Consider the following 26,274-nt stretch of genomic DNA (forward strand, 5'->3'; position numbering starts at 1 on the left):
TGGATGCTCTTTTATGATGAATAAATGCCCTTTTATGATGGATAAATGCACTTTTATGATGGATAAATGCACTTTTATGATGAATAGATGCACTTTTATGATGGATAAATGCACTTTTATGATGGATAAATGCACTTTTATGATGAATAAATGCACTTTTATGATGGATAGATGCTCTTTTTTGATGGATAGATGCACTTTTATGATGGATAAATGCACTTTTATGATGGATAGATGCACTTTTATGATGGATAAATGCACTTTTATGATGGATAGATGCTCTTTTTTGATGGATAGATGCACTTTTATGATGGATAGATGCACTTTTATGATGGATAGATGCTCTTTTATGATGGATAGATGCTCTTTTTTGATGGATAGATGCACTTTTATGATGGATAGATGCACTTTTATGATGGATAGATGCTCTTTTTTGATGGATAGATGCACTTTTATGATGGATAGATGCACTTTTATGATGGATGGATGGATGGATGCTCTTTTATGATGAATAGATGCACTTTTATGATGGATGGATGGATGCTCTTTTATGATGAATAAATGCACTTTTATGATGGATGGATGGATGCTCTTTTATGATGAATAAATGCACTTTTATGATGGATAAATGCACTTTTATGATGGATAAATGCACTTTTATGATGGATAGATGCACTTTTATGATGGATAGATGCACTCTTATGATGGATAAATGCACTTTTATGATGAATAAATGCACTTTTATGATGGATAGATGCTCTTTTATGATGAATAGATGCACTCTTATGATGGATAAATGCACTTTTATGATGGATAGATGCTCTTTTTTGATGGATAGATGCACTTTTATGATGGATAGATGCTCTTTTATGATGGATAGATGCTCTTTTTTGATGGATAGATGCACTTTTATGATGGATAGATGCACTTTTATGATGGATAGATGCTCTTTTATGATGAATAGATGCACTCTTATGATGGATAGATGCTCTTTTATGATGGATAGATGCACTTTTATGATGGATAGATGCACTTTTATGATGAATAGATGCACTTTTATGATGGATAGATGCACTTTTATGATGGATAGATGCTCTTTTATGATGAATAGATGCACTTTTATGATGGATAGATGCACTTTTATGATGAATAGATGCACTTTTATGATGGATAAATGCACTTTTATGATGGATAGATGCTCTTTTTTGATGGATAGATGCACTTTTATGATGGATAGATGCACTTTTATGATGGATAGATGCTCTTTTATGATGAATAGATGCACTCTTATGATGGATAAATGCACTTTTATGATGGATAGATGCACTTTTATGATGGATAAATGCACTTTTATGATGGATAGATGCTCTTTTTTGATGGATAGATGCACTTTTATGATGGATAGATGCTCTTTTATGATGGATAGATGCTCTTTTTTGATGGATAGATGCAATTTTATGATGGATAGATGCACTTTTATGATGGATAGATGCTCTTTTTTGATGGATAGATGCACTTTTATGATGGATAGATGCACTTTTATGATGGATAGATGCTCTTTTATGATGGATAGATGCTCTTTTATGATGGATAGATGCTCTTTTTTGATGGATAGATGCAATTTTATGATGGATAGATGCACTTTTATGATGGATAGATGCTCTTTTTTGATGGATAGATGCACTTTTATGATGGATAGATGCACTTTTATGATGGATAGATGCACTTTTATGATGGATAGATGCTCTTTTTTGATGGATAGATGCACTTTTATGATGGATAGATGCACTTTTATGATGGATAGATGCACTTTTATGAAGGATAGATGCACTTTTATGATGGATAGATGCACTTTTATGAAGGATAGATGCACTTTTATGATGAATAGATGCACTTTTATGATGAATAGATTTACTTTTATGATGGATAGATGCACTTTTATGATGGATAGATGCTCTTTTTTGATGGATAGATGCACTTTTATGATGGATAGATGCACTTTTATGATGGATAGATGCACTTTTATGAAGGATAGATGCACTTTTATGATGGATAGATGCACTTTTATGATGGATAGATGCACTTTTATGATGAATAGATGCACTTTTATGATGAATAGATTTACTTTTATGATGGATAGATGCACTTTTATGATGAATAGATTTACTTTTATGATGAATAGATGCACTTTTATGATGAATAGATTTACTTTTATGATGGATAGATGCACTTTTATGATGGATAGATTAGGGATGCACCGAATCCAGATTTTTGGGGTTCGGCCGAATACCGAATCCACTGGTCAAGATTCGGCCGAATCCGAATCCGAATACCGAATCCTACTCCCATCCGCAGTCCATTATCAAAGTAAACACATTAATGAAGTTAACAACGTCCACAGCAGTGTAGGGATGCCATTAACTGTTTTGGTCAAGTTTACTAAAGTAAACATTGTCGTGTATGTTCTTCTCGACGCTATTTCATGATGGTTTATAGAAAAATTACCCCGAGTCGTCCTCTGTTGTTTCAAAGAACAACCCAACGGAGAGCGCAGGAGGCGCGCGCTAGGGTTGTGCCGACATCAAGATGGAGCGCCACCATCGTGATGATGCCACGCCCCCGTTGCGAGTCTGACAGCGTATTAGTTAAACTAAAAACTTAGCAGGGATTGCTCTGTAAATTAAATTGAGAATGTAACTAATGCATATATGCTATTTTAAATACTGTAGTCTATGCCAGATATATAGCCTACATTTTTAAATCATTTGAGGCTGAAACATCCATAAGCATGCGTGTTTATTTTAGCACTTCCGTCAGTGAAACAACACACTACAGCCTATAAAACATCTAAACGATTATCAGTAAATAATGGTAACCTCAAGAATATATGAAAATTAAATATTAGTTAGAAAAATATTTGATTCATACTATTTCCCCGCAAAGATGTGTCATATACCGCTCTGCGCTTTGAGAGGAATGGGACACTGAATAGACACCTTCTTGAATATCTTTGTCATCATATGTTCTACTGATGTTGCAAAGCAACACTTGTTGTAAAAGGTCTGAAGAGTGGATTTTATTTTCCACAGGGTCAAGACATTTAGACAATGTTTGATTATTCACTGCCAGAGAAAACGAAACTAAAATCACCGGCGTGTGTGTGTGTGAAATGCGCTATTCAAATAAACCAAACTTGACGCGCCTTAAGTTTAATAACAAGAACAAACTGTGTTAAATAAAATTTGAAGTAAAAGGCTATTCGTCTTACAGTGTTTTTTATACTTTCCCACAGTAAAGGATGTGAAGTTATAATAGACTTAATTATAAGCAAACGAAAGGAAGAAACGTTTATAATCCCCTGCGAACATGGGTGCGACGCAAGTGAAGATTTGGGAAAAGAAACGAGATGTCCATGTCCATTGGGATAAAATGGACTAGGCCTATTGTTCAAATTCACGGAAAATCGAGTGACCAGATACAGATCGCAAAACAGAATTAAAAAGAGCTCTCTGACCATTATTTCCTTTCTAGGCTAAACAAAGCTTTGTGTTTCACTCCTGTGGTATTATTCACGTGAAACAGCATTCACATACAAAACACTGGGTTAGTAAAATAACGAAGTTATTTTTTTAAAGTAGAAAATAGTATTTATGTTAAGAGATATATTAATAAAAAGAGCTCAACTCTTAAGTGGAAGGAACCTATTTTTCCCCCTCCCGTGCAACCTAGCGGATGAATCATTATTTGGGTTAGTAAAAATAACGAAATGATGGTTTTAAGAGAATAGTATATGTAAAGATATATAGTAGCCTATATTATCTACCTATTTACCTAATTCCGGTTCTTCAAGCTTACGGATTCAGTGTATTTTCGTTTTGTCATCTTAATTTGGTAATTATTTAAGTGAAAAATATTTAGTGTAGGCCTATTTTATTAATTTTATTTATATTTTATCTGATCTATAGATCTATAGGCTGTTTGCAAGGTAAAATAAAATACATTTTGGCTGCTGTCTGTAGATTCCTTCATGCACAACTCGTATTCTCTCGGATGTTTCATATGCAAATGTTATAACAGCGGCTGTTGTTTAGGGTCCTTGTCATCACGAGACAAATCGGGATTGCAAATTGAACGCGTAGCTCAACTTGAATCGCCTTCTTTTGACTTAAAGTATACTGCCACGTTTTCTGTTCATGAGTTCCATTTTCACTTTCAACAGCGGCGTCATTACGTTCGACCAGCGGGGCGCGCATAGTGCAAGCCTAGTGTTCGGGTTCGGTGGAAAAAAATTCTGAGGTTCGGCAGAAACCGAACCCAGTCAAAAAGCCCAATATTCGGCCGAATCCGAACCCGAACCCTGGATTCGGTGCATCCCTAGGATAGATGCTCTTTTTTGATGGATAGATGCACTTTTATGATGGATAGATGCACTTTTATGATGGATAGATGCACTTTTATGATGGATAGATGCTCTTTTTTGATGGATAGATGCACTTTTATGATGGATAGATGCACTTTTATGATGGATAGATGCACTTTTATGAAGGATAGATGCACTTTTATGATGGATAGATGCACTTTTATGATGGATAGATGCACTTTTATGATGAATAGATTTACTTTTATGATGAATAGATTTACTTTTATGATGAATAGATGCTCTTTTATGATGAATAGATGCACTTTTATAATGAATATATGCAGTTTTATGATGGATAGATGCACTTTTATAATGAATATATGCAGTTTTATGATGGATAGATGCACTTTTATGATGGATGGATGCACTTTTATGATGGATGGATGCACTTTTATGATGGATGGATTCACTTTTATGATGGATAGATGCACTTTTATGATGGATGGATGCACTTTTATGATGGATAGATGCACTTTTATGATGGATAGATGCACTTTTATGATGAATAGATGCACCTTTATGATGAATAGATGCACTTTTATGATGGATGGATGCACTTTTATGATGGATAGATGCACTTTTATGATGGATAGATGCACTTTTATGATGGATAGATGCACTTTTATGATGAATAGATTTACTTTTATGATGAATAGATTTACTTTTATGATGAATAGATGCTCTTTTATGATGAATAGATGCACTTTTATAATGAATATATGCAGTTTTATGATGGATAGATGCACTTTTATAATGAATATATGCAGTTTTATGATGGATAGATGCACTTTTATGATGGATGGATGCACTTTTATGATGGATGGATGCACTTTTATGATGGATGGATTCACTTTTATGATGGATAGATGCACTTTTATGATGGATGGATGCACTTTTATGATGGATAGATGCACTTTTATGATGGATAGATGCACTTTTATGATGAATAGATGCACCTTTATGATGAATAGATGCACTTTTATGATGGATGGATGCACTTTTATGATGGATAGATGCACTTTTATGATGGATAGATGCACTTTTATGATGAATAGATGCACTTTTATGATGAATAGATGCACTTTTATGATGGATGGATGCACTTTTATGATGGATAGATGCACTTTTATGATGGATAGATGCACTTTTATGATGGATAGATGCTCTTTTATGATGAATAGATGCACTTTTATGAAGGATAGATGCAGTTTTATGAAGGATGGATGCACTTTTATGATGGATAGATGCGCTTTTATGATGGATAGATGCACTTTTTTAATGAATATATGAAGTTTTATGAAGGATAGATGCAGTTTTATGAAGGATAGATGCACTTTTATGATGGATAGAAGCACTTTTATAATGAATATATGCACTTTTATGATGGATAGATGCACTTTTATGATGGATAGATGCACTTTTATGATGGATAGATGCACTTTTATGAAGGATAGATGCACTTTTATGATGGATAGATGCACTTTTATGATGGATATATGCACTTTTATGATGGATAGATGCACTTTTATGAAGGATAGATGCACTTTTATGAAGGATAGATGCACTTTTATAATGAATATATGCACTTTTATGATGGATAGATGCACTTTTATGATGGATAGATGCACTTTTATGATGGATAGATGCACTTTTTTAATGAATATATGCAGTTTTATGAAGGATAGATGCAGTTTTATGAAGGATAGATGCACTTTTATGATGGATAGATGCAGTTTTATGAAGGATAGATGCAGTTTTATGAAGGATGGATGCACTTTTATGATGGATAGATGCACTTTTATGATGGATAGATGCACTTTTATGATGGATAGATGCACTTTTATGATGGATAGATGCACTTTTTTAATGAATATATGCAGTTTTATGAAGGATAGATGCAGTTTTATGAAGGATAGATGCAGTTTTATGAAGGATAGATGCAGTTTTATGAAGGATAGATGCAGTTTTATGAAGGATGGATGCACTTTTATGATGGATAGATGCGCTTTTATGATGGATAGATGCACTTTTTTAATGAATATATGAAGTTTTATGAAGGATAGATGCAGTTTTATGAAGGATAGATGCACTTTTATGATGGATAGAAGCACTTTTATAATGAATATATGCACTTTTATGATGGATAGATGCACTTTTATGATGGATAGATGCACTTTTATGATGGATAGATGCACTTTTATGATGGATAGATGCACTTTTATGATGGATAAATGCACTTTTATGATGGATAGATGCTCTTTTTTGATGGATAGATGCACTTTTATGATGGATAGATGCTCTTTTATGATGGATAGATGCTCTTTTTTGATGGATAGATGCACTTTTATGATGGATAGATGCACTTTTATGATGGATAGATGCTCTTTTTTGATGGATAGATGCACTTTTATGATGGATAGATGCACTTTTATGATGGATAGATGCACTTTTATGATGGATAGATGCTCTTTTTTGATGGATAGATGCACTTTTATGATGGATAGATGCACTTTTATGATGGATAGATGCACTTTTATGAAGGATAGATGCACTTTTATGATGGATAGATGCACTTTTATGATGGATAGATGCACTTTTATGATGAATAGATGCACTTTTATGATGAATAGATTTACTTTTATGATGGATAGATGCACTTTTATGATGAATAGATGCACTTTTATGATGAATAGATTTACTTTTATGATGGATAGATGCACTTTTATTATGGATAGATGCTCTTTTATGATGAATAGATGCACTTTTATAATGAATAGATGCACTTTTATAATGAATATATGCAGTTTTATGATGGATAGATGCACTTTTATAATGAATATATGCAGTTTTATGATGGATAGATGCACTTTTATGATGGATGGATGCACTTTTATGATGGATGGATGCACTTTTATGATGGATGGATTCACTTTTATGATGGATAGATGCACTTTTATGATGGATGGATGCACTTTTATGATGGATAGATGCACTTTTATGATGGATAGATGCACTTTTATGATGAATAGATGCACTTTTATGATGAATAGATGCACTTTTATGATGGATGGATGCACTTTTATGATGGATAGATGCACTTTTATGATGGATAGATGCACTTTTATGATGGATAGATGCTCTTTTATGATGAATAGATGCACTTTTATGAAGGATAGATGCAGTTTTATGAAGGATAGATGCACTTTTATGATGGATAGAAGCACTTTTATAATGAATATATGCACTTTTATGATGGATAGATGCACTTTTATGATGGATAGATGCACTTTTATGATGGATAGATGCACTTTTATGATGGATAGATGCACTTTTATGAAGGATAGATGCACTTTTATGATGGATAGATGCACTTTTATGATGGATATATGCACTTTTATGATGGATAGATGCACTTTTATGAAGGATAGATGCACTTTTATGAAGGATAGATGCACTTTTATAATGAATATATGCACTTTTATGATGGATAGATGCACTTTTATGATGGATAGATGCACTTTTATGATGGATAGATGCACTTTTATGATGGATAGATGCACTTTTTAATGAATATATGCAGTTTTATGAAGGATAGATGCAGTTTTATGAAGGATAGATGCACTTTTATGATGGATAGATGCACTTTTATGATGGATAGAAGCACTTTTATAATGAATATATGCACTTTTATGATGGATAGATGCACTTTTATGATGGATAGATGCACTTTTATGATGGATAGATGCTCTTTTATGATGTATAGATGCACTTTTATGAAGGATAGATGCGCTTTTATGATAGATAGATAGATAGATAGATAGATAGATAGATAGATAGATAGATAGATAGATAGATAGATAGATAGATAGATAGATAGATAGATAGATAGATAGATAGATAGATAGATAGATAGATAGATAGATAGATAGATAGATAGATAGATAGATAGATAGATAGATAGATAGATAGATAGATAGATAGATAGATAGATAGATAGATAGATAGATAGACAGACAGACAGACAGACCGAGTCAGGACAGTCTGAAGGTCTGAGCCGAGTTTAAAGCTCCAGGAGGAGATGCTGTTTAAATAGCAGATCAGTAAGTTGACTTTCTCAAGCCAACTTAATAACATTTGGTGTAGCATTTACATTGAACCAGTTTTCACTCAGAAATTGCTTGTCAAAGTCACACATTTAACAACAAGCCACAGTGTTTTGATTCTAACTGTTGGTCAGGGTTTCTGTGCATCAAAAGTAGCCCAAAAATAGCCTGATGTGATTTTCTCCATCGGGCGGATGAATTTTCCACTGAATTTGTACGTCTGGGTGGTGTTTTGGGGAGTGTCAAAATCATGCTTACGGGGTGGAAATCAACCCGCAGAAAAATAAATTACCCTCCGCAACAACTTAAAAGGAACCCAATTCAACGGGAAACCCACAGACTTGGCACCACTGCTGTCGGTGTCATTGGGTTCAGGTTCTTGCTCTGTTTGAACTTTTTAAGCACCACAGGAGACAGTAAAGCCCCTTTAGTGTGGTTTAGATTGAAATGTCTTATCTTTAGGCCATTCCTTCACTTCACAAGCTTTAAAAATGCCCCTAATAAAACTATGGGCCTGTTCAGACTGGCTGTCAAACTCTATACTGTAACTGTGTTTACTGTCCCTCCAACACATTTTGTTCTCATTCGGTATATAATGACATGATGAACTGAACTTTCCTAAACGTTCCCAAAAGCACTTTTTAAGAGCACTTAATTGCTCTTAAAAAGATCAATATTAAAAACTATCACTATTTCTTCTTATTTCTCTCCTCATTCTAGCCTGTACTCTTCTAGACAGTCTTTGAAACTGTATTTTTACCACTTCTCAAATTGTTGCCTCCTTATAAGATGAGTCGCTTTGGATTGAAGCATCTTCTTTATGGCATTCATATCTCATGTTGATATTTGCAATATTGATTTGTATGTTATCTGTTGTGGTTTATTGTTGTTTCTGTGTTTTTAAAGGGTTAGTTCACCCAAAGATTCTGTCATTAATTACTTAACCCATCCCCGATTTCCTAGTTTGTCTTTGAAATTTAAGAGTAAATAACGTCTTAAATGAGTTAAATAACGTCTTTAATGAGTTAAATAATGTCTTAAATGAGTTAAATAACGTCTTAAATGAGTTAAATAATGTCTTTAATGAGTTAAATAACGTCTTAAATGAGTTAAATAATGTCTTAAATAAGTTAAATAATGTCTTAAATTAGTTAAATAATGTCTTAAATGAGTTAAATAATGTCTTTAATGAGTTAAATAACGTCTTTAATGAGTTAAATAATGTCTTTAATGAGTAAATAATGTCTTAAATGAGTTAAATAATGTCTTTAATGAGTTAAATAACGTCTTTAATGAGTTAAATAATGTCTTTAATGAGTAAATAACGTCTTAAATGAGTTAAATAATGTCTTTAATGAGTTAAATAACGTCTTAAATGAGTTAAATAACGTCTTAAATGAGTTAAATAATGTCTTTAATGAGTTAAATAACGTCTTAAATGAGTAAATAACGTCTTAAATGAGTAAATAACGTCTTAAATGAGTTAAATAACGTCTTAAATGAGTAAATAATGTCTTTAATGAGTTAAATAACATCTTAAATGAGTAAATAACGTCTTAAATGAGTAAATAACGTCTTAAATGAGTTAAATAACGTCTTTAATGAGTTAAATAATGTCTTAAATGAGTAAATAACGTCTTAAATGAGTAAATAACGTCTTAAATGAGTTAAATAACGTCTTTAATGAGTTAAATAATGTCTTAAATGAGTTAAATAACGTCTTAAATGAGTTAAATAACGTCTTTAATGAGTTAAATAATGTCTTAAATGAGTAAATAACGTCTTAAATGAGTAAATAACGTCTTAAATGAGTTAAATAACGTCTTTAATGAGTTAAATAATGTCTTAAATGAGTTAAATAACGTCTTAAATGAGTAAATAACGTCTTTAATGAGTTAAATAACGTCTTAAATGAGTAAATAACGTCTTTAATGAGTTAAATAACGTCTTAAATGAGTAAATAATGTCTTTAATGAGTTAAATAACGTCTTAAATGAGTTAAATAATGTCTTTAATGAGTTAAATAACGTCTTAAATGAGTTAAATAATGTCTTTAATGAGTTAAATAACGTCTTAAATGAGTAAATAACGTCTTTAATGAGTTAAATAACGTCTTAAATGAGTTAAATAATGTCTTAAATTAGTTAAATTATGTCTTTAATGAGTTAAATAATGTCTTTAATGAGTTAAATTATGTCTTTAATGAGTTAAATAACGTCTTAAATGAGTAAATAACATCTTTAATGAGTTAAATAACGTCTTAAATGAGTAAATAACGTCTTAAATGAGTTAAATAACGTCTTAAATGAGTTAAATAATGTCGTAAATTAGTTAAATTATGTCTTTAATGAGTTAAATAATGTCTTTAATGAGTTAAATAATGTCTTAAATGAGTAAATAATGTCTTTAATGAGTTAAATAACGTCTTAAATGAGTAAATAATGTCTTTAACGAGTTAAATAACGTCTTTAATGAGTTAAATAATGTCTTAAATTAGTTAAATAACGTCTTTAATGAGTTAAATAACGTCTTAAATGAGTTAAATAATGTCTTTAATGAGTTAAATAACATCTTAAATGAGTAAATAACGTCTTAAATGAGTTAAATAATGTCTTTAATGAGTTAAATGTCTTAAATGAGTAAATAACGTCTTAAATGAGTTAAATAATGTCTTTAATGAGTTAAATAACATCTTAAATGAGTTAAATAACGTCTTTAATGAGTTAAATAACGTCTTAAATGAGTTAAATAATGTCTTTAATGAGTTAAATAACATCTTAAATGAGTAAATAACGTCTTAAATGAGTTAAATAATGTCTTAAATGAGTTAAATAATGTCTTAAATGAGTTAAATAATGTCTTTAATGAGTAAATAACGTCTTAAATGAGTTAAATAATGTCTTTAATGAGTTAAATAACGTCTTTAATGAGTTAAATAACGTCTTTAATGAGTTAAATAATGTCTTAAATGAGTTAAATAACGTCTTTAATGAGTTAAATAACGTCTTTAATGAGTTAAATAATGTCTTTAATGAGTTAAATAACGTCTTAAATGAGTTAAATAATGTCTTTAATGAGTTAAATAACGTCTTAAATGAGTTAAATAATGTCTTAAATGAGTTAAATAATGTCTTTAATGAGTTAAATAACGTCTTAAATGAGTTAAATAATGTCTTTAATGAGTAAATAACGTCTTTAATGAGTTAAATAACGTCTTTAATGAGTTAAATAATGTCTTTAATGAGTTAAATAACGTCTTAAATGAGTTAAATAACGTCTTTAATGAGTTAAATAATGTCTTTAATGAGTTAAATAACGTCTTAAATGAGTTAAATAACGTCTTTAATGAGTTAAATAATGTCTTTAATGAGTAAATAATGTCTTAAATGAGTTAAATAATGTCTTAAATGAGTTAAATAACGTCTTAAATGAGTAAATAATGTCTTTAATGAGTTAAATAATGTCTTTAATGAGTTAAATAACGTCTTTAATGAGTTAAATAATGTCTTTAATGAGTTAAATAACGTCTTAAATGAGTAAATAATGTCTTTAATGAGTTAAATAACGTCTTAAATGAGTTAAATAATGTCTTTAATGAGTTAAATAATGTCTTAAATGAGTTAAATAATGTCTTAAATGAGTTAAATAATGTCTTTAATGAGTTAAATAACGTCTTAAATGAGTTAAAGAACGTCTTAAATTAGTTCAATAATGTCTTTAATGAGTTAAATAACGTCTTAAATGAGTAAATAACGTCTTAAATGAGTTAAATAACGTCTTAAATGAGTAAATAACGTCTTAAATGAGTTAAATAATGTCTTTAATGAGTTAAATAATGTCTTTAATGAGTTAAATAACGTCTTAAATGAGTTAAATAATGTCTTAAATGAGTTAAATAATGTCTTTAATGAGTTAAATAATGTCTTAAATGAGTTAAATAACGTCTTAAATGAGTAAATAACGTCTTAAATGAGTTAAATAATGTCTTTAATGAGTTAAATAATGTCTTTAATGAGTTAAATAACGTCTTAAATGAGTTAAAGAACGTCTTAAATTAGTTAAATAATGTCTTTAATGAGTTAAATAACGTCTTAAATGAGTAAATAACGTCTTAAATGAGTTAAATAACGTCTTAAATGAGTAAATAACGTCTTAAATGAGTTAAATAATGTCTTTAATGAGTTAAATAACGTCTTAAATGAGTAAATAACGTCTTAAATGAGTTAAATAATGTCTTTAATGAGTTAAATAACGTCTTTAATGAGTTAAATAACGTCTTAAATGAGTAAATAACGTCTTTAATGAGTTAAATAACGTCTTAAAAGAGTTAAATAATGTCTTAAATTAGTTAAATTATGTCTTTAATGAGTTAAATAATGTCTTAAATGAGTAAATAATGTCTTTAACGAGTTAAATAACGTCTTTAATGAGTTAAATAATGTCTTAAATTAGTTAAATTATGTCTTTAATGAGTTAAATAATGTCTTAAATGAGTAAATAATGTCTTTAACGAGTTAAATAACGTCTTAAATGAGTTAAATAATGTCTTAAATTAGTTAAATTATGTCTTTAATGAGTTAAATAATGTCTTTAATGAGTTAAATAACGTCTTTAATGAGTTAAATAACGTCTTAAATGAGTAAATAATGTCTTAAATGAGTTAAATAATGTCTTTAACGAGTTAAATAACGTCTTAAATGAGTTAAATAATGTCTTAAATTAGTTAAATTATGTCTTTAATGAGTTAAATAATGTCTTTAATGAGTTAAATAACGTCTTTAATGAGTTAAATAACGTCTTAAATGAGTAAATAATGTCTTAAATGAGTAAATAATGTCTTTAACGAGTTAAATAACGTCTTTAATGAGTTAAATAATGTCTTAAATTAGTTAAATTATGTCTTTAATGAGTTAAATAATGTCTTAAATGAGTAAATAATGTCTTTAACGAGTTAAATAACGTCTTAAATGAGTTAAATAATGTCTTAAATTAGTTAAATTATGTCTTTAATGAGTTAAATAATGTCTTTAATGAGTTAAATAACGTCTTTAATGAGTTAAATAACGTCTTAAATGAGTAAATAACGTCTTTAATGAGTTAAATAATGTCTTAAATGAGTTAAATAACGTCTTTAATGAGTTAAATTATGTCTTTAATGAGTTAAATAACGTCTTTAATGAGTTAAATAATGTCTTAAATGAGTTAAATAATGTCTTAACTGAGTTAAATAACATCTTAAATTAGTTAAATAGCGTCTTAAATGAGTTAAATAACGTCTTAAATGAGTTAAATAACGCCTTAAATGATTTAACTCATGTTCTGTTTTTATGTCACTTCTCTTCAGAAAACTTGAATTAAACCGCTCCATTCATATGGATTTATTTTATGATCTTTAGACGTTTTGAAGCGTCAACGTTTCTGTTGAATAAGGGCAGAAAAATATCTTAGTTTCAGGTTTGGAACGGCATGAGGGGGGAGTAAATGATGACAGAATTGACATTTTTGGGTGGACTAGGCTACATTTTATTCACTTGTAACTGTAAATGCATGTTAATCTCAGACTCACGAAGTGGTTGTTCCTCTGGATGACCTCCAGGAAGAGCGTTGGCCTGTCCTGCACGGGTTTGGTGAAGATCTGGAGCAGGTAACCCTTATCGTCAAAGTCTACTAAGATTTTCAACTCCTGCATTGGATGAAAAAAACCCAAAAGATTTTATTATGTATTTGAAAAAGCATTCAAAAACACAGCATCATATCCAAACAGGACTCTTGGTTTCTCTGACCTGCAGTGTTTTGAGGTCCTCCTTCACCTTGATCTTGGCCGTCTTGAGTTTCTGCCGCAGGATTTCGTAGTAGTTATCAGGTGCAGAGAGGAACTCCATCCCTCGAGCTCGAAGGTTCACAATCTGATTCATAAGGACAGAGTTTCATGCTTTGTATGTACTTTATTACGATCTAACGGGAATGAAGTGATATTGAGAGGAGCCGTACAGCTTGGATGATGTTGGACGTGTTCAGGGCTATATGCTGCACTCCAGGTCCTCCGTTGTAGTCAATATACTCCTTTATAAATGAAAAAAGACAATTATAGCAGTAATATGGACACTTACTATAGATTGTTGAATGTTTCAGTTAAAAGTGAAGTGTGTACCACTAGTGGTGGGAAGCAGAATTGCAGTTATTTTACTATATTGCCAAAAGTATTGGGAAATCCCGTCAAATCACAGAGTTCAGGTGTTCAATCACTTCATGGCCACAGGTGTATAAAGTCCATTTGGGACATTTCCTCACTACTAAATATTCCACGCTCAACTGTTAGTGGTGTTATAACAAAGTGGAAGCAATTGGGAACAACAGCAACTCAGCCAATCACAGAGCGGGGTCAGCGCATGCTGAGGGTCACAGAAGTCGCTCCAGACCTCCAAACTTCTGAGTCCTTCAGATGAGCTCAAGATCAGTGTGTAGAGCTTCATGGAATGGGTTTCCATGGCCGAGCTGCTCATCCAAGCCTTACATCACCAAGAGCAATGCAAAGCGTGGGATGCAGTGGGGTAAAGCGCGCCGGAGACGTGTTCTCTGAGTGACCAATCACGCTTCTCTGTCTGGCAATCCCATGGACGAGTCTGGGTTTGGTGGTTGCCAGGAGAACAGGACTTGCCTGACTGCATTGTGCCAAGTGTAAAGTTTGGTGGAGGGAGGATTATGGGGTGGGGTTGTTTTTCATGGGTTGGGCTTGGCCCCTTAGTTCCAGTGAAAGGAACTCTTAATGCTTCACCAAGACATTTTGGACAATTTCATGCTCCCAACTTTGTGGGAACAGTTTGGGGACGGCCCCTTCCTGTCCCAGTGCACAAAGCGTCTCCATAAAGACATGGATGAGCGAGTTTGGTGTGGAGGAACTTGAGTCCTGACCTCAACCCGATAGAACAGCTTTGGGATGAATTAGAGCGGAGACTGAGAGCCAGGCCTTCTCGTCCAACATCAGTGCCTGACCTCACAAATGTGCTTCTAGAAGAATCCCCATAAACACACTCATAAACCTTGAGGAAAGTCTTCCCAGAAGAGCTGAAGCTGTTAGAGCTGCAACTCCATATTAAACCCTACGGATTAAGAATGGGATGGCATTAAAGTTAATGTGCATGTAAAGGCAGGCGTCCCAAAACTTTTGGCAATATAGTTTCCATCCGAAATTGCAAATTTAACGTATGCGCAAAATTGGAATATTGCATTTGCATTTGCAAATAAATGTTTCCATCCAGTGAGCAGAAGAGAACAAAATCATCCCTTCCAGATAAAGTGGCGCAAAATAACAGGAAAAAATATAAGAGAGATTTTGAAGTTGCTGCAGTTGGAGAAGCCACTGCATATAATGAATTACTTCGATGAAACGCAATAAACACAGTCTTGTCATCTTGCTTCCGGATGCATGGTTTTTGGGAATGCAGTCGTGTAAGACTGCAGTCGTGTAAGACTATAAGAAGTTCTGGGAGGTAATTATCCCGAACCACTTTGACCACTTCAGAATGACTAAAACAGCTTTGCAAAAAGCATATTAAGATTCTGTGCAATGAGATCAATCCGCTGGTTGGTCCAGGTATGCCATCCCATCGCAAAGTCACATGACTTTTTTATGCACATCAATACATTTATTCTGTAAATGTGTTTCCATCAACTTATAAAAAATGTGTCCAACTCAATTGAGTGAGCACATTTTTAGAATTTAAGCGCATCTTGGCGTCCAGCATTTTTTATGCGATATCCCAAAATGCACATAAAAATAGGTGGATGGAAACATAGCTAAAGATAATTGATTTAAAACAAGTGGTGTTGGATGCTGCACTGTTTACAACCTTATATATATATATATATAGGGCTGCATAACTTGATCAGAATATAACTATTATTAGGGGCCAAGCACTGAAGGTGCGAAGGCACATATTGAAACCGTTAGATTTCTTCTTATTATTCTTCTTCTTCTTCCGCCATTGGAGTCTATGGCATTGGCAGCCCATAGAACTGTTTGTGGGAAAGTTATGAAATTTGGCACACAGATAGAGGACTGGCCCAACATTAACCACACCAATTTTGGAGTCTCTAAAACAATCCCTCTAGCGCCACCACCTGTCCAAAGTTTCACTCATGTTTATGCTAATAACTTTTGAACCAAAAGGGCTAGAAACTAATTTTTCCTAGATTCCTGAGCTCAAGCCGATTCGATTGCACCCTATGACATTTCCTGAGATATGACATATAAGATTTCCTGCATCTATAAATGTATTAACATCCAAAACATGATGAAATGAAACTCTTGCACTGCATTCACATGGGGTATTGAAGCGTGGCGCTGACAACAGCCAATAACATTGCTTTTCCAGTGTTGCAAGAATGCAATTGGTTAGCGTCTGAGCTAGGTTATTTGCATAGGCGATCTGATTGGCTGACGCCTGCATTGGAGCTTTGAAAAGTTGAACATTGTTCAACTTCTGTTGCAAGCAACGCCAGTAGGCGCATTTCCATTATCGTTCAAATTGCGCAAATTGAAAATACGCCCAATGGAAACACGTCAATTTAGCAAAAACTCCCATATAACGCAAAACAATTTTTCCGCTTACATGAGGTGGTTTTTCAGCAATTCGAAAAAGCAAATTTTCGCAAAACTGCAATGGAAATTTCGCATTTACAGGTCACCTGGTACGGTGACGCATTGCTGCCACACAGGGCCTACATATTTTTTTCCCACTCAAGTATGTCGTAAAAACGAGATCTTATGTTGTTAAAATGACATATATTTTCTCCTAATAAGGACAAGTGGCGTTACTTTAACCTAGTAATGACAGACACAAATATCATAACTATATATAGGCCTACTGTAATTAAGACATATATTCAAGAAAGACGCACGCTATAGTTTCAGCCTTACGCGAAGGCAGAGGAAACCGGCCAGTTACGCACGTCAATCCATTCCAGACGATCTTGGTTTGCTTCTTATTTATTAAATATACAGCCAAATAGTTGATTAAACATTGATCGAAATTAAAATACAATTTATACAAAACAAAATTAATTTTAAAGAAAGACTTTCTAGAAAACAAAATTCAATGAAGTGCTCAAAATCATGTCTGAAGCCACTCCATGTCCCCAGACATATGCGCATCTGATTATGCAGCTTTACTCATGCTGCTCACTTTTCATAATCAACAAATGAAATTAAAAAAATATTAATATTTAAACATAGCCTAACTATGAAACTAAATAGGCTACGTTTTCTTTAACCCTCTGTCCGACCAAGGCGTCGGCGGCTTCAGATGAAATGTTTTTTTTTTTCGGAAACAACTCACAATACTCCATAATTTTTAGCCATACAGATAAGTGCAAGATATAATTATTAGTAAACTGTCTACTTTTATTTGTGTACACTCACTATAACAACAAAGGCAGTGGACTCAGGGAACGGATTATTTTGCACTCCACTCCAAACGCTGTCTTCATTTCAAAAATATATATTGTTTATTAAACGCAAAGTTTGTCATTTCAAACGCATTTCTAAATTCAGTTTAGATTTCCAATAAACAAAATTCTGAGCCAAAATAACGAAGTGGTAAAAAAAAACTTTGAGTTACCACCGTGCAAATTCAAACATTTCGCTCGTATCTGTATGTGGCAGCAATGCGTCACAATAACCTGGCGTATGTAAAAGTCAATCACTTGTTACAGATGGGGTGGTATGTTAGGACAGAAGACGAGAAACAGTTCTTTATTAAACTCATAATAGACAATAGAATAGAAAATGCCACAATTTATCAAGACCTTGAAGCAGATAAGAGAGAGAAACACCCAGAAACACCTCATATGTGCCGCTCAAGTAGGCTATGCGGTGCTTTCCGTGTCGTCAATGCTTGAATAACACACACGTCTCCTTCCATTAATAATAATGGCATGCAGTGGCTGGGATATACATAAACCTAACAACATACATGGCATCATTTTTTGAATGAATTATCACGAAAGGGAAAAAAATAGTTTTAGTCGCATAACATCAGTTAATGGAAACGCTGTCATTGCACAATATATTTTTAGAAAATATCGCAAAAGTTTTGTGCAAATCTGTAATGGAAACACGGCTAGTGATGCCATGCAAAAGATACAATTGAGCTCGGTAATGCATGACATCATCCATTCAAAGTAAATGAGAAGCCTTAACATGCCGATAGGTATTTTACATGCAATCTGCAAGAAATCACATAATTTCCACATGGCACAAGCAATGAGATTGCTTGCTCAACATTTAAATAATCTGAGAGTTCAGTGTTTGCTGTAAGCTAGTCCTGAGCTCCTCTGAACCCCTCCACCTCCCCAGCTCCACCTGCCTAGAACTGCTACAGGATGTCATTTACATCAGTAATACATTTCAGTATTTTATTGCTAGGATTACAACTAATAATAATAATAAACATAGCTGCAAGCAGCAATACCTGGGCCAAGCACAAATAAGAAGACAAGACATGCCAAAATGTCTGGGAGTGTCTGATAAACGGCAGCATTGAGATGATTTTAGGCAAAAAGGCTGAAAATGCATTGTAGTCTATGGGAATTTCATGTTTTGTTCTATTATAGCGTCACCAAGAGGCACAATCCTAAAAAATGTTATGTGTCATCAGAGTGAGCCCATACATATGTGTGTCAATTTTGGTGAAAATATCTCGTTTTGGAGTTATAGATATTTGTATGAAAAATCACGTAAATAATTACTGACACCTGACTTTGATTGGATTTTACTACCCCTTACTATCAATATTTTGAAATTTGGGCATTAGCATGTTTTAAACAACCTATGTTTCCGAACTTCTGACACTGGTTTTGTCTCGATCGGACTAGCGGTTTTGAATATATCAGCTAACGTTTTATAAGCGCTAAATTTCAACGCTGCACAAACCATGCGCCGAAACCTGGCAAATCTGGTATCGTTGGACTCGGCAAGGTTTTTGGAGATGAAAAAAGTTACTCCCATTAAAATAAGTCAATCACACCCAAAGTTATAAGTATTTGAAAAAGAAATGTATCCACCAGGTGGCGCTGTTTCAAAACTTCTAAGGCTCCTTCAAGGCATCGTGCTGATGACCCATACTGAGTTTCTAAATAATCCGTTCATGTGTTCATAATATACAGCATTTTAGCACATAATTCAAAATGGCCGACAGCCAAAATGGCCGATATTGTAAAATTCAGACGGCATGACGTCTTGAATCTAACGAGACCACTTTTATGATATTTGGACAAACAGTTCAGAAGTTATAAGCAAAAATAGCCATTTTTCGTATCTCTGGAACAGTAGGTGGTGCTGGGCCAAAACACTGCAACTCAGGTCATGCTTGTGATGACATGTACCAAGTTTGGTTTGTGCGTTGTGGAGATATAGCCTTAAGTATATTTTTGCAACCGCTACGTAAAATTTGTTTGCGACTTGACGAATATACTTGAATTCCAAAACTTTTTGTCAGCATGGTCTGAAGATGATCTGGTTCAATTTTTGTGAAAATCAGAGCAACGGCCTAGGAGGAGTTCGAAAAAGAAAAATTCAAAATGGCGGGCAAATTTTCATGACGGATAATGATGTCATAGGGTGCAATCGAATCGGCTTGAGCTCAGGAATCTAAGAAAAAATTGTTTCTAGCCCTTTTGGTTCAAAAGTTATTAGCATAAACATGAGTGAAACTTTGGACAGGTGGTGGCGCTAGAGGGATTGTTTTAGAGACTGCAAAATTGGTGTGGTTAATGTTGGGCCAGTCCTCTATCTGTGTGCCAAATTTCATAACTTTCCCGCAAACAGTTCTATGGGCTGCCAATGCCATAGACTCCAATGGCGGAAGAATAATAATAATAAGAAGAAGAAATCTAACGGTTTCAATATGTGCCTTCACACCTTCAGTGCTTGGCCCCTAATAATAGTTATATTCTGATCAAGTTATGCAGCCCTATATATATATATATATATATATATATATATATATATATATATATAAATACTAAAAAAAGAATCAATTCAATAAAAACTAAAAATATATGTTTCTAGGGATCTGCTGGAAGAACCTGGATTTGTGATTTCTTTTTCCCGGTGGCTGGTTCATTAATGGGCATCTTGATGGTTTCCTCATAATTCGTGACTACGATGGATCTGAGAGCGCTGTACTCGGTGTGGATCTGCTTATCGTCGATGGACCAGAACCTGTGGAACAGCAGACACGTCTGATACCTGCAGATAAAAGACAGAGAGAACGTGTTTTTTTGCCAACGACATTTCCACGAATTTGTCTCATTGATTTGTTTGTTGGATGTGTGACCCTCACCAGTCCGATACTGGCACCATTTTATCATCTGGCTGGTTTCCCACAACGTGATCGATGAAGCTTAAATGTCCAGGTGGCCTGTTGTCAAAGAAAGAAACATGTTTGTGTTCTGAAATATGTCATGTGTGTGCATAGAGTGTTTCTGGCCTAAGAGACTAGTTGCACTTAAACAATATGTTCTAAGAACGTTTTGCTAATGTTCCCATTAAAGGGATAGTTCGCCCAAACAATTCCTGGCCCCCATTGACTTCTATAGTAATTGTTTTTCATACTATGGAAGTCAATAGGGGTCAGCAATTGTTTCAAAATATCTTCTTTTGTGTTCAACAGAACAAAGAAACTCGTAGGTTTAGAAAAATTCAGCAAATCACAACAATCCCTAACATTATTTCGGATAATTATTTATTTTTTTTAAATTCCTTTGTTAATTTTTTTTTTCTGCAATGAGATGATTTTAGGCAAAAAGGCTGAAAATGCATTGTAGTCTATGGGAATTTCATGTTTTGTTCTATTATAGCGCCACCAGGAGGCACAATCCTACAATGTTTTATATGTGTCATCAGAGTGAGCCCATACATATGTGTGTAAATTTTGGTTAAATATCTCATTTCGTTTTGGAGTTATAGAATTATAATTATAATATAGAATTATTTGTATGAAAAATCACGTAAAAAATGACTTACACATGACTTTGATTGGATTTTACTACCCCTTACTATCAATATTTTGACATTTAAATAATAGCGTGTTTTTAACGACCTATGTTTCCGAACTTCTGACGCTGGTTTCGTCTCGATCGGACTAGCGGTTTTGAATATATCAGCTAACGTTTTATAAGCGCTAAATTACAACGCTGCGCAAACCATATGCCGAAACCTGGCAAGTCTGGTATCGTTGGACTCGGCAAGGATTTAGGAGATGAAAAATGTTACTCCCATGAAAATAAGTCAATCACACCCAAAGTTATAAGCGTTTGAGAAAAATTGATCCACTAGGTGGCGCTGTTTCGAAACTTCTAAGGCTCCTTCAAGGCATCGTGCTGATGACCCATACCGAGTTTCGTAACAATCCGTTCATGTGTTCATAATATACAGCATTTTAGCACATAATTCAAAATGGCCGACAGCCAAAATGGCCGATATGGTAAAATTCAGACGGCATGACGTCCTGAATCTAACGAGACCACTTTTATGATTTCTGGACAAACGGTTCAGAAGTTATAAGCAAAAATAGCCATTTTTCGTATCTCTTATGTTCAACAGAACAAAGAAACTCGTACACGTTTAGAACAAATCAGCAAATCACAACAATCCCTAAAATTATTTCTTATAATTATTTTTTTTTAAATGTTTTTTCTTGGTTGTGCAAACGTTTTGGGAACATTCCATTTTGCTAACATTATGGGAATGTTACTTTTGAATGTTCTCCGAAACTAGTAACATTTTGAAAAAAAATACAACTTTAAGGTTGCGTCCGAAATCGAACATTTGAATTTGAACGAACTTCGCGACCGTTAAAAAAGAGCGTTCTATATAGTATGAATGATTGTAGAATGTTGTCGCCATGTTGTCATGATCATGTGACCTAACAGCGCCAGTTGCGTCCCATCACCTCCATTCATAAATCGTCTCCCATGGCCTCATGGGATAGTAAAGTGTCCATCGTTTGCGCACTTCAGAATCTCACCGGAAGTAGTAGATCATCCGCCCACTATTTTTCAAGTACTATGAATTCGGACATACTACTCTGTTGGTGTACTGTTTTTCGCACACTATATAGTAGAGAAGTATTCGATTTCGGATGCAGCTAAACATAAAAAAAACGTTGTATAAATAACGTTTTGAGAACATTACTAAAGACCAGAAAACTTTGAATGAGCGTTTATCAATTAAATTAAATTAATGAGTATGTTTCTGGCTTAAGAGACTATATTTGCACTTAAACATTCATACGCGCTCACATTTTTTTATAAACAAACAAAACTGAACTTCCCAGCTAACAAAAATATGTTCTAAGAACATTTTTCTAACATTCCCATTAAAGCGATAGTTCGCCCAAAAACAATTGCTGGCCCCCATTGACTTTTTTTTTTCAGTCTATGGAAGTCAATAGGGGTCAGCAATTGTTTGGTTCCCAACATTCTTCAAAATATCTTCTTTTGTGTTCAACAGAATAAAGAAACTCATACAGGTTTGGAACAAATCACACTGTAAAAAATAATCGTGATTTTAACGGTAAAAGACTGTAAAAATGCTACAGTTAAAAACAGTAAACAGAAAGTTTCTGTACTATATACCGTGAATAACTGTAATAGATCTAACCTTAAATTAATGTAATTTTACAGTAAAATACCGTTAAATTGACAGTTTTTGGAAGTGAAAAAGAACAAGTCGTTGTGTAATTTACAGTGAAAACCCGTAAATTGACATTCCCAGAATTCCCTGCGTGACACATTTGATGTATTTTTATTGAAATAACTGTTTCTTCGTAGTTTTTTCTAATCAGTTATGTACATTAGGGTTTTATGTTACATTTGATGTTGTTAAAATAATGTTTATTGCATTTTTTACATTACCATGTGGGCGTTTAGTGTGTGTGAATGACACTGTGCACCTTCTATGTAGTATAGTCATGTGACTCTCATCTCCACCTGTGATTGGTGCTCGTCAGTATATATCAAAGGTACATAACAGATATTAGTATTTCAATAGGCTGGTAATTTAACATTATTTCAGTTAATGAAATACAGTTATTTACTGTAAGTTAAACTTAAATCTGTAAAACCTAAAATGTTGCTACCGTATTTTTTACGGTAAAGTTCTGGCAACCACAATTGCCGTTTTTTTACTGTAAATTTTACTCACATTTTTTTTTACAGCGCAGCAAATGATGACAATTTTGGTCAAATTTGGTATTTTACAGTGTCATTGTTACATGGACTTACCATAGTAATAGTAAATTACATGCAACTAACCCTCAACCACACCCTAACCCTATAGTATGTAGTACGTGTAGTTACTTAATATTATTCAAATATATAATTACACTGACACCTTAAAATAAAGTGCAACCTAGAATTGTTATTTTTGAGTGAACTAATAATGTTTTGAGAACATTATTAAAGACCAGATGACGTTGAATGAGCGTTTTATTAACGTTACTGGAAGAATGTTTGTTCAGAGCATAAGTTCTGAGAGTGTCAGCTGTGTAAGATCACTCACAGTTTTGGTAACAGAGGATCTCTGAACAGCGGCTCCTTGTATCCTGGCAGAAACAGACCTTTATACGGCTCCATGTACTCCACAAACGTGTGTGTCGTGTCTCCGTACTGCAAAACACAACATCGGATATATCGTAAGTCTTTAAATCATTTGTATGTCTGTCTGTGCAAAACACATGTTGTCTTTCTCTGAGACTCACAGTTTGAATTACAGCGTATTTGACTTTCCCGGCTGAATCCTGCTCCACCCACGGCTCTCTGACGACCACCGCTCCTCTCTCTTTGGCTTTCTGGGAAGGCAAACACACATTTATTCCAAAGTCCCTTCAAGGTAAATCGGTTCAGTTGTGTTTTAGATGGCTGTGGTCAGAATGGAAAACTTTTAACTGAATATACTGTGCAGAATACACTGTATACTTGCATTATGCAATTGTTTTGCATTGTGATATTTTTTCACATTTGACCCCATTTTAACCCTCAAAGTCTCATTATCGGAATGCCAAAATAAGTGATTCATTGTCATGGAAATAATACTTAAGTGCAATAGTATGCATTATGCGAGGAAACATTTTTCATACTACTGCATTATGAGTGGCGTCCAGTTATCATTCTGGAAATACATATTTAGCATTTTTTATTTGAACTTTTGAAAGTCTGATCAAAACAGAGATTTAAAAAAACTGCTGATATTACTTCTTGTTAATTTGTCTTGAGTGTATTGCTTTTTTTAAATAGTTAATAGAAAGGCAGTTCCTTAAAGGGATAGTTCACCCAAAAACTTTTATGTTTATCTGCTTACCCCCAGGGCATCCAAGATGTAGGCGTCTTTGTTTCTTCAGAAGAACACAAATGAAGATTTTTTAACTCCAACCGTTGCAGTGTGTCAGTCGTATAATGATGTCAATGGGGATATTTTAGAGTATGAGAGTAAAAACACATAGACATACGAATCCTTATTAAACTATGCGGCTCGTGGAGTCACATTGATGTCTTAAGACACAAAACGATCGGTTTCTGCGAGAAACCCAACAGTATTTATGTTATTTTTTTTACCAGCACCATAACTTCCGGCGAATAAGGTCAAAATACTGGCGCGATCAAAGATATATATACGTAGATGCCTCATTCGCCCGATCCGCGCAGGCACTAATGAGGAATCTATGTATATATATATCTATGACCACGCCTGTATTTTGCATGTATTTTGACCTTATTCGCCGGAAGTGATGCCGCGGGGACGGCTGATGCAGAGCCATAGAAATTTTTTTTATACATTTTTAAATATGGATATTTTTCCTACACAAACGCATCGCTTCGCTTCAGAAGGCCTTTATTAACACCCCAGAGCCGTGTGGAGCAGTTATATGACGGACAGATGCATTTTTATGGACTTCAAAAACCGAGCAACTATTACTGCCATTATAATGCTTGGATTAGCCAGAACATTTTCAAATAAAACTCAGATTTCATTCGTCTGAAAGAAGAATATATACACCTCGGATGACTTGAGGGTGAGTAAATCATGGGCTAATATTCATTTTTGGGTGAACTATCGCTTTAATTACATCATGTAGACGTGACATCATTTTGGAGGGAAAATAACCGCACAAACATCAGTGAGTAGCAAGAGGTCTGATGAATTCACATACTATGATGAATGAATGAATTTAGCATACTTTGAATTCTTTGAAAATAACTGGACATCCTCACTGAATTAATTATGCAACATTATGACTATTATTATGTCAATAATGTAAACATTTTTGTCTGAAACAACATAAAACTGCTGATTTACCTTGACTAAAAAGTCAGTGTCCTCCACTTGAAATGCGACGTCTTTGACTCCGTCTCCATGTTTCACAAGATGCTCGCCCATCTCTGTGGAGAGAGAGAGGATAGTGAGCACTTTTGGTCTTTTCTTGATTTTCTTTTCACGAATTTGTTAAACCAGGACCATTTTAATCCTGAGTAACAGAATCCTTTATTATCTTTTCCCATGTGTGTATATTGTGGTTTGCAATCTAAGTTTTTTTAAATAATTTTTTTACATGACATGGACAGATTTACTTCACACTAGAATGTTTAAAAATACATGAAATGGTTCATACCCTCATTTCCAGGGTTCAGAGCAGACTCGAAGACGAATATTATCTGTGAAAAGAACAAATACTTTTGAGGTGTTTTTGT

The 26,274-nt window shown here is 33.6% G+C and overlaps 1 protein-coding gene across 2 annotated transcripts in view; it reads right to left on the reverse strand.

The window, feature by feature from the left end:
• Positions 1 to 26,274, reverse strand: part of hpda (4-hydroxyphenylpyruvate dioxygenase a) — a 36,601-nt gene that overhangs the window by 7,702 nt on the left and 2,625 nt on the right. For both annotated transcript variants that reach the window (XR_013816393.1, XM_079815424.1), the window contains exons 5-13: positions 26,196 to 26,238; positions 25,883 to 25,965; positions 24,288 to 24,377; positions 24,089 to 24,195; positions 20,868 to 20,945; positions 20,611 to 20,773; positions 14,515 to 14,586; positions 14,307 to 14,429; positions 14,090 to 14,206 (exon numbers count right to left, since the gene is read on the reverse strand). Coding sequence is in view for 1 of the 2 variants with exons in the window: in XM_079815424.1 (XP_079671550.1) it covers positions 14,090 to 14,206; positions 14,307 to 14,429; positions 14,515 to 14,586; positions 20,611 to 20,773; positions 20,868 to 20,945; positions 24,089 to 24,195; positions 24,288 to 24,377; positions 25,883 to 25,965; positions 26,196 to 26,238 (876 nt within the window). In the remaining variant the exon portion in view is untranslated. The remainder of the gene's footprint in view (positions 1 to 14,089; positions 14,207 to 14,306; positions 14,430 to 14,514; positions 14,587 to 20,610; positions 20,774 to 20,867; positions 20,946 to 24,088; positions 24,196 to 24,287; positions 24,378 to 25,882; positions 25,966 to 26,195; positions 26,239 to 26,274) is intronic.

The sequence above is a fragment of the Gobio gobio genome (assembly GCF_949357685.1).
Source record: "Gobio gobio genome assembly, chromosome: 4".
NCBI lineage: Eukaryota > Metazoa > Chordata > Actinopteri > Cypriniformes > Gobionidae > Gobio > Gobio gobio.